Consider the following 10,802-nt stretch of genomic DNA (forward strand, 5'->3'; position numbering starts at 1 on the left):
TCAGAAAAGACCTTTATTAATAGCCGGCTTTCACTCGTGTGTTTTGTCCGAAAATTTGACAATTGTGAAAATTTAGTTTTACGGAAATTCTTAACGGTTGAATTTAAAAATGCGTTATACTGATTAATTGTATGCATAACGAAAATCGCAAGTGGGAATCTTTCAATAAGGACGCTTGTTTCTTCGTGCTTCTGTCCAACTTGATCGTTCATTCTATGTCTAGTTATTAGGCCTACAGACATAGCTACTATATAAAAAAAACGCATTATAAATGTGAGAATAAAGAATGAATAAAATCAGAAATTATATATTTTGAAAAGAACAAAACTTTAATACCTGATTTTCAAGCATTGTACTGGTCCGTCTGATCCAGGCGTCTTAGTAAGTCTCTTCCACTTTTTTCACAGCGCAGTTTTTACGTGTATATCATAACGTGTATATCGTAACATTTTTATCTTAAAAAATCAATGAACCCTACTTGCACATTACAATTTTGTTTAAAAACGTTTAATAAAATTAGTAAAAAGTAGCGAGTGAAAGCCAGCTATTTTCTCACAGCAATTGACATCTTTTTTTGACTTTTTTACCTAATATTGTTGCTTTTCATGATTATGGTTCAAATTATAAAAATAGACCATCAGGATCCTTTATGAATATCTCATGCAGTTACTCATAGCTATAAGTTAATTTTAAAACTTATCTACTCAACTTACAAACCACGAGGCATGGATCATGTATTTCCACTCGCTTGTTTCCATCTTCGTCGATTATAGTCCAATCATTTCAACGTTAATGTTCACACGTACATATGCCGTTATGCAATGTCTATTCAATATGTTTATACCATTCCATACACAAAGTAATCGACGTAACCAATAAAGGGGCTACTGGTAATATGAATCACCATTTCGATAGATTACTGTTTACAATGCACTCTTATGGTAACTTCAAGTGAAGGAAAAGGGATCACTTCAATACCCCAGTTATATCATCACTTAAAGAATGCTTAGTGCAGATTTCATCTTCTATGAATTTCAGCTGATCACCTTCAGGCGGGCTCATATAACAATGGGGCCCATTATCATTATATGAACAAACTGCAAATGAACACTTTTGGCCATGCATCACCATGAATCATGAGTAATGACAAACCAGTAAGAGTAGGTGAAGTGAATAACACAGGTAGTAAAGGTACTTTCACAACTCCTTCCATGTGTGATCTACAACATAAGAAAATATGAAACACATGCCAAAGATTTCATGATGAATAACTCTGCATATGACGTTAGTTTGCGTTTTTAATTTCTTGATCAGATATACTGAGAATGAGCAAATTGTTATATGTTTTCTGTTTGACTACCCAAATGGTAGAACATTCACCAACATTGCACGAATAGCTTTAGCCGGTTAAGTTTGAAAGATGTAACAAGTTTCAAACGATCAAAGGTTTTACATCGTTATCAAAGCATTTTACATTGAAAGCTTTCATATTACGAGGCCTACCATTAAGAGTAGTTGATTATTCCATGCAACACATACTTCAGTACTTCGTCAGTAAAAAGAAAAAATTCACATTACTTTTTACAACATTAAAGTGAATAATTTTCCGTTGTTAACATTTGTTTAATTTACGTCATGACTAAAATTCTTATTGTGATTGGCTCTTTAGGAGCTTTTCACCTTTTACAAAGACAGTAAGTAATCCTTCTATTCATTTTAACAAAAAAATTCATTAGAATCTACTAATTTTTTTGCGTTTTAATGTCGTTATGCAAAGCAAAGATGCATGATGTTGTAGGTTAAGATTCATGAGACGATAATGATTTTATAAACTAGACTTTAATTTTGTCCAAGTATTTATTGAATGTTGCAATCATATAATGCTAAGTTAAGGTTAAGAACGTATTTAAGGAGGTTCTGTTTTCCCCGAGATATCACTACTAAAATTATAGTAGAGAGTCGTAGAAAAATGAGCAGAAAAACAATTACGGTTCTCATTCATTGCAAAACTACACCTTAATCTATGAAAACTGCACTTTTATGCACTGAACCACATACTGCATTGGAGACAGATGGCAAATTTAGTGTATTTATATTCATTGCATTTATTCAGTTATAACTAATGTCACATTGAAGAAAAAAACCAAAAATCAGCAGCATCAATAAAAACCATTGAGATCTTCACAAGATAGTCACTTACATTGGAAGTTTCCAGTCGTAGGATTTATTTTCATACATGATATCGAAACAAGTAGCTACGTGTGTCACACATTTCATAAGAGTTTTCCTCTTTCAAATTTCTTTTTGCTGCTGCTATCAATATTTAGGATGTGATACTGATAGTATATATCTGTACATCGTGGCTTTCAATTAACTTGTCATCGATGACAGTTGAAGGAAACAACTTTATTTTGATTGGCACAATCACAAATCTTTACACTTGTCGTCTATGTGTAAAGTCTTGTTCAATCTCATATGAACAATATTTACTTTTCATGACGCCTTGTGGCTTGAAGTGAATAGTATCTTTATAAATACTGTTAAGCATGTCATTTTATGTATTTGTTCCACAATATTGTTTAACCCTCTGGAAGCCGTGCCTTTTTTAAAGTTTTTACACATCTCGTTTGGTGATTGTTGCCTGTGAGCATCAATTGCCTCTAGAGGGTTAAAACTCACAGTTTTTACTTGAACAAATTACGGGATATCTATAAAATCTAATTTTTAAAATCAAAACGTATTTTTGCCAAACAAAAAAACTATGCTCTCCTTACATTAATATATATGAAATGCTAGTAACAATTGACCATTATTCTGTGATATTACGTCAATTATTCATTAATTAAACATATTTAGCCTATTAAATAACGCTAATATTAGAATTTTGGGCTAGAAGATGTTGGTGAAGTCAATGAGAACGCCCTTAAACCATTTTCCCAGTATATGGTCACCTGCGTCGGAACCTTTGTTGTTTTTTTTCTCGCGCATGTCGCGCCGCGCATGGTGGCCGCCATTAATACAGCCAGTTGATTAGGGTTTTTGACTTTTTCCAAACCTTCAAAATGATCCAAAGTCATTTCTAAAGTCAAAATATTCTCGAATTCATTATTAAGTATTGATGTCATGTAATTTTAATGGTTGGAAACCAGTAACAGAACCTAATCAATTGGCTGGAATAATGGCCGTTGTAAGGACACGTTGAACACCTGAGTGACCCTTCTGTATAGTCATGATTCTGTGCTAATATTATGATTTTGGGCTTGAAGATGTTGGTGACGTCAATCAGAACGCCTATAAACCATTCTCAGAACCTTAACTTATCAAGATATGACTGCAAGATTCTATGAAGATTTGGTTAAAATTAAAGTCTAGTTTTTAAATTCATTAAGGTCTCATGAATCCAAACCTACCCTACAACATCATGCATCGTTACTTTTGCATAACGACATTAAAACGCAGAAGAAATCGTAAGATTTTAACGATTTTTTTAGTTAAACGCGTTGAATGAGATCAAGACGTAGTCTCTTTATATTGACAACTACAGATTGAAAGATTTGGGCACAGAGTAATGATTATTCAGAAGGGTCACTCAGGTGTACAACGCGTTCTCATGTCGGCCATTATTCCAGCCACTGAATAATGAATTCAAGTATATTTTGACTTGAGAAATGACTTCGGATCATTTTAAAGGTTTAGGAAAAGTCAAAAACTTTAATCATCTGGCTGGAATAATGGCGGCCAGCATATGCGGCACGACATGCGCGAGGACAAAATCATCAAAGGTTCCGACACGAGTGATATTCTGTGGTAAGGGTTAGAGCATGATCACGTGTGTTCTATGAGATTTAGAGTCCCAAGGATTAAATAGAGTGAATTTTGTCTAACGTGAGGGTCTCTTAATCCCATAGGACACAAGTTATTAACTCTAACCGTCTTAGAACATAGCCAAAGCCACGAGGGATTATTTATGGTAGTGAATTTAAGGCCCTGTCTACACGTATCCAGATTCATTTGTACCTGTAAACATTTTGTTCTAGATTCAAAACTTTACACGTCCACATGTATGCAAATTTGATGCGTTTTTGTGTGTCCACACGTAGCTGTAAACATTTTGTTCCGGATTCAAAACTTTACACGTCCACATGTATGCAAATTTGATGCGTTTTTGTGTGTCCACACGTAGCCGCGAAAACGATACAAATATCCAATTATTGCTTATAGAGCATGCGCTTTTACGAATAATGAGCTGGCTATAAAATGTCGAATTATCCGACAAAAGCTAGTGCATCACGTTATTAAAAAAAAAGTAGTAAGAATGAAGCTTTTATGTGGACAGACGATGAAGTGGACCTTTTACTGAGATCCGTTTTAGAATATAGAATAACAAAAATGTTTTAGGACACATTTCTGACCACTGGCATTGAAAGGAGCCTAATCAAACTGCTCTCCCTCTTTCCATAATACGTTAGATAATGTAAGACGGCAAAAATAAATCGTATAAAGGCAACATTGCTCGAAAATAGAACAGTTAAAATCAATACAATGACTTTAGGCGCCATTTTAATGCATAGGATAACGCATGATAAATGTGGATTGGATTAGGGCAGCGGTGCGTAGGTAGATATTATATTTCATCAATTTACGTCAACGTTTTTAAATCATTTCGGTTACAGTGTGTCCTCACGTGTCCGGATTTGATGCGTTTTCAAAAGTTTCCAATCTGGAGACCGTTTTCAAAAGTTTGCAGTTACAGTAGGCGTTATCGCTGGATACGTGTGGACGATAAGCGTAACCACAACAAAATATTTGCGGATACGGACGAATCCGGATACGTGTGGACGGAGCCTAAGATGCCTTGTTTTCAATTGAGTGATTATCAGTCAGTAATGATTGTTTCAGTGTAAGAAAAGTAATTAAAATTTAAAAATGAAAAGATATAATATCCTTACGCAGCAGTTTTAACGTCGTTTATTTTGAACATCAAACAAAAACAACTTACTTGTATACAGTCAAGTGCAATGGTGACAATCCTGGCACATTTTGTTTCACAAGCCAACTCAAAAGGAAGAAAATATTGATCTGCTGTTTTGAATGTTTGCTGACCAGGTAGTGGAGGTAGAGTTGCAGAAGAAACATTCCTGAAGATTTTATTATAAATAAATCAAACCAACCTTCTGGCTTATAAATCTAACTTATGAACAATAAAACTCAGTAAATTTGTGAGAATGCGTAGTCTGGATATAATTGTGAATTAATTAAGATTCAAGGTTAATAACTCATTTTGGCCATGTTAAAATTGGAAAATTGGAAAGAAAATTGGACAACTTTACATAATAAAACTTACCCTGTAGATTTTTCATTTTCTTGAACAGCGTTTATTTCCTCTAGAATAGATCAAAATCATAAAGCGATCATTTTGTAAAGCAACATTCCTGAACATAGCAGTACATTATATTCATTGCACATGTTGACATACATTTCTTCATAAACATATATACATATAACTCAAGCAGAAGAACATGAACAAGCCATTGACAATAAAAAATAACTGTTTGCCACGTATAAAAAAGTACAAATCATACATTGAGCAATTTTAAAGATACTATCGACAGCGTTCGTTGACATCCTGAATGAGGGATTACTACACTTAATGTTTTGTTGATAGCAAATGCAGAAACTGGTTGACAATGCATAAAAACATAGAGCAAATAGAATCCAAATACATCAGCAATAACTACAATCATTACTTATGGATTTATACCTAAAGCCGTTTCGCAAGCTTTCTTTAGTTGTGAATGATGAGACTTTTTTGTTTCTTTATCGAGTAGAATTCTTTGTAAAGCACCAGATAGGAACACGTTCTTTGTTTTCACGTTCTTCTGCATGACTGAATGTTGAGTCATGCTCATAAACCACAAAAACATGTTAAGGAAATAGTATGTGCGTAGTTTAGTTTATCAATGTATCCGTTCCCACACGGCTAAGAGCCAAGGAACAGTTATTGACGTTAGTTAAATTTCCTTATATACCATATATAGCTTAAACAGAGGAACTACTCCTGCCAATAATATTATTTGTTGTTTGTAATAAATAGGATAAATACCGCTCTGTAAAATAATAAAAATCAGTTCGATCATTAAGTTCACTCGTGGTGTTTACTAAAAGGTATAGATTATACTAAGAAAGTGATATGGCGAGTAACACGAACTTAACAGGTTATGGGCCCAGGAGAGGTTTGCTTTTCGATGGAAGCGAAAGCAAATACGAGTTATGGGAAGTAAAATTCTTGGGCTATATGCGTCTTCAAAAACTGTACGACGTATTTATCGAATCAGCAAGTGAGAGAGAAGAACCAGCAGCTTCAAAACTGGCTGACGCTTTTGCAGAGTTGGTCTAATGTCTTGACGACAGAAGTTTGTCTCTTGTGATTCGGGAGGCAAAAAAGAACAGACGAAGAGCTTTAGAAATCCTCAGAGATCACTATCAAGGCAGAGGAAAACCTCGCATCATCGCTCTTTACACGGAACTCACTTCGCTGAAGAAAAGTGACGACGAGACTGTCACAGATTATATATTGCGAGCGGAACGATCGGCAACAGCCTTAAGAGAAGCCGAGGAGATAATAAGTGATGCACTACTCATTGCAATGGTTTTAAAGGGTCTGCCAAGCACGTATGACGTCTTTGCTACCGTAACAGTTCAAAGGGAAAGACAAATGACATTTACGGAATTTAAGAACTCGTTACGAAGTCATGAAGAAAATATCAAACCATTGTCACCAAAACTGAGGTGGGTGACAACGTTATGTATGTGAAACCAAAATTCGACGGGAATTGTTTCAAATGTGGAAGAAAGGGACACAAAAGCTCACAATGCCGAGTGAAGGGGAACAAATGGTGCTCCATATGCAAGACCAAGACCCACGACACGAAAGATTGCCGAAAGACGAAAGAAACGTCCAAGTCTGCTAAAGACGAGCAGAGCAGTGACAGCGAACGGCAACACTCCTTCTTATTCGTGTCAAAGGATGAAGAAGAGAATGCTGAAGCAGACGTGAAGAATAAGGATCAAGCGAATTTCACTCTACTGGTGGACACAGGAGCTACAAGCCACATTATTACCGATAAGTCAAAATTTATAGATTTTGATAGTAAATTTGATAGTAAAGCGCATGTTATTGAATTAGCAGATGGCAGTAAAGCCAACGTAGTAGTCGGTAAAGGTACTGCTAAAGTCAAATTAATTGACTTGCATGGAAATGCGCAGGATGTCTTATTAAGTAATGCCTTATATGTTCCATCTTACGATCAAAATATATTCTCAGTAAATGCTGCCGTAGAAAAGGGGGCAAAAGTCAAATTAGATAAAAACGATAAGCATGTACAGTGCCCTGATGGCACAACGTTTGGAATAAGACAAAAAGGCAAACTTTACTATATAAATAGCATATCATCTTCGAATAAAAATGCATGTTCTCTTTACGAGTGGAACAGGTTCTAGGTCACTGCAACTACAAGGATGTTAGGAAACTAGAGAAGGTGGTTAAGGGGATGAAAATCACAGATTTGAGGGAAGTTGAGTGTGAGGTTTGTATGCAAGGTAAAATGTGTCAGACGAAAAGTAAGCTGGAAGATAAAAAGGCGAGGAGTCCTCTTGAGTTTATTCATACGGATCTTGCAGGTTCTATTGATCCGGAAGGAAGAGAAGGGCTTAGATATGCATTGTCGTTTGTGGATGATTATTCAGGATTGAATATGGTCTATTTCCTTAAGCATAAAAGCGATACACCACAAGCATTAAAACAGTTTTTAGCAGATGTTGCACCTTACGGAAGTGTGAAGCGCATAAGAAGTGATAATGGCACTGAATTTACAAGCGAGAAATTCAAATCGATTCTTAGCGAAAACAAAATTAGGCATGAAACTAGTGCACCATATTCGCCACACCAGAACGGCACAGTTGAGAGATCGTGGTTAACTCTATTTAACATGGCTAGGTGTTTATTGCTAGAAGCGGAACTACCAAAATCCATGTGAACATATGCCGTCATGGCATCTGCCTATATAAGGAATCGTTGTTTTAATTCGAGGTTGAACAAAACTCCGTTTGAAGCGTTTACAGGCTCAAAACCAGACTTGAGCAAAATGCACGTTTTTGATTGTGTTTGTTATGGTTATTCACAAAATTCCGAAAAGTTAGACCCTAGAAGTAAACAAGGTATTTTCGTAGGGTATGATAAAAATAGTCCAGCATATCTAGTATACTACCCTGACATTAACAAGGTAGAGCGTGTAAGATGCGTTAAGTTCTTCAGGGAGGGTAGCAAGGAACTGCCAGAACTAGATGATGAAGAACTTGCACCTCAGATAGCAAAATCGCATGAAAGAAACCCCAAAACAACTAACGAAGACATTATTGCTCCAGAGACATCTAGAGAATCAAGATACCCCACTAGGATAAGAAGTAAGCCTAAATATCTTGACGAGTATGTGACAGAGGAAGTTTCAGGGGAGGAAACTGTCTCATATACCGTAGATTATTGCTATAGAGTATCCAACATCACAACTACCTATTCCCAAGCAATAAGCTCCAATGAAAAAGTAAAATGGCAAAAAGCCATGAATGATGAAAGGAAAGCGTTAATTGACAACGATACGTTTGAACTTGTTCCACCCCCAACAAATAGAGACATAGTGGGGGGAAAATGGGTATACACCGTAAAAGTAGGGCAACATGAAGAAGAGACCCATAAAGACCCGTTATGTAGCAAAGGGATACTCGCAGACTCCCGGTATTGACTACAACGAAACCTTTTCGCCAACTGCACGCATGAGTTCTATCCGTGAATTGCTTCAATACGCTGTTCAAAACAACATGTTATTGCATCAGATGGATGTAAAAACAGCTTATCTTAACGCCCCAATAGACTGCGAAATTTATATGCATCAACCCGAAGGATATGAGGAAGTAGATAAAAATGGTGAAAAATTAGTGTACAGGCTGAAAAAGTCTTTGTATGGATTAAAACAAAGTGGTAGGAATTGGAATAACGTATTGCATGAACACTTAATAGGGAAAGCTTTCAAACAATCACTAGTCGACCCATGCGTTTACACGCGATTTGAAGGAAAAGATGTTACTATTCTAATAGTATGGGTAGATGATATTGTCATTGTTGCTTACAATGACACGTTAATGCAAAGTGTCCAGAAAATCTTAAGTGACCGTTTTAAGATGAAAGATTTAGGAATATTGTTCTGGTTCCTAGGGACTGAATTCAAATGCTCAGAAAGTGAAATAACAATGAGTCAAAGGCAATATATTATTAAGTTACTAACAAAATTTGGCATGTTGGAGTGTAAACCCAAACCCACTCCATCATCTTCCGATACAAATAAAATGTCGCATGATCAATCGCCTCAGTTAGAAGATCCGAGTCTTTACAGACAAATTGTCGGTAGTCCTATATATGTTATGACAGGAACTAGATCTTATCTGTGTTTTATTGTAACAAAGCTGTCTCAAAAGATGGCAAAACCGACACAAGCAAACCTAATAGAGGCAAAGCGTGTTCTCAGATACTTAAAGGATACAATAGATCAGACAATTACATTTAGAAAATGTGAAAGTGTTTTAAAATTGGTTGGTTTTTCTGATTCTGATTGGGCTGGCGACGCAGATGACAGGTGTAGCATTTCAGGCTACGGTTTCAGGTTGAGTGAGAACGGTGGTTTGGTTTCTTTGAGGAGTAAGAAGCAATCTACAGTTGCTTTGTCAACTTGTGAGGCTGAGTATATGGCATTGACTGAAGCTATTCAGAAAGCAAAATTTTTGAAACAGATGTGTGTTGATTTGCGTATTTGTAAGGAAGGCGAGTGTGTTTTATTGAATGTTGACAATCAGGGCGCAATTAACTTAGCAAAGAGCCCTATGTACCACAAAAAGTCTAAGCACATAGATATTAGATATCACTTTATCAGAAGTGAAATAAGGGCTGGTAAAATAGAAATTATGTACGTAGAAGCACATGAAAATGTGGCTGATATATTTACGAAAGCTGTAAATAAGATTTAATTAAGTAGATTCAAAACATTTATAACTGGTAAATAGATATTAATTTGTTAATTTAGTTGATGAGCAAGTGGGGGTGTTGAGTCATGCTCATAAACCACAAAAACATGTTAAGGAAATAGTATGTGCGTAGTTTAGTTTATCAATGTATCCGTTCCCACACGGCTAAGAGCCAAGGAACAGTTATTGACGTTATTTAAATTGCCTTATGTACCATATATAGCTTAAACAGAAGTACTACTCCTGCCAATAATATTATTTGTTGTTTGTAATAAATAGTATAAATATTGCTCTGTAAAATAATAAAAATCAGTTCGATCATTAAGTTCACTCGTGGATGTTACTAAAAGGTATAGATTATACTAATAAAGTGATATGGCGAGTAACACGAACTCAACACTGAACGATTTAAAAAGTTCAAAAGGAATGAAAATAAAACCTTACTAAGGCATCTCTATGAATTACTATTCCACTGGAATTCCGCCATCTTTCCATGTTTCATTCCATTTAATCACGTGACTATAAGGAAGTATGCGGAGCAACTGTGAATGGTGGAGGATTGGGTCGGGAAGAACCAAAACTTTAAAATTCTGAATAACAAATGTTGTGGTCGTCTTTATTTTGACAACATTTTGACGATGATAATTGAGAATTGACAACCCGACTCATTCTGGCCATCAGAATAAGACTCATGGTTTGTCCGTTTTCTATGTTGCACTCGCTGCGAGTGT

At 35.8% G+C, this 10,802-nt stretch overlaps 1 protein-coding gene across 1 annotated transcript; it reads left to right on the plus strand.

Annotated features, from left to right (window-relative positions):
• Positions 1-8,048: 8,048 nt before the first annotated feature.
• Positions 8,049-8,798, plus strand: LOC124451302. The gene has a single exon (XM_047001923.1). The coding sequence runs from the start codon at positions 8,049-8,051 to the stop codon at positions 8,796-8,798; it is 750 nt and encodes a 249-aa protein (XP_046857879.1).
• Positions 8,799-10,802: the final 2,004 nt, after the last annotated feature.

Source organism: Xenia sp. Carnegie-2017, unplaced genomic scaffold (genome assembly GCF_021976095.1).
Source record: "Xenia sp. Carnegie-2017 unplaced genomic scaffold, XeniaSp_v1 HiC_scaffold_24, whole genome shotgun sequence".
Lineage (NCBI taxonomy): Eukaryota > Metazoa > Cnidaria > Anthozoa > Malacalcyonacea > Xeniidae > Xenia > Xenia sp. Carnegie-2017.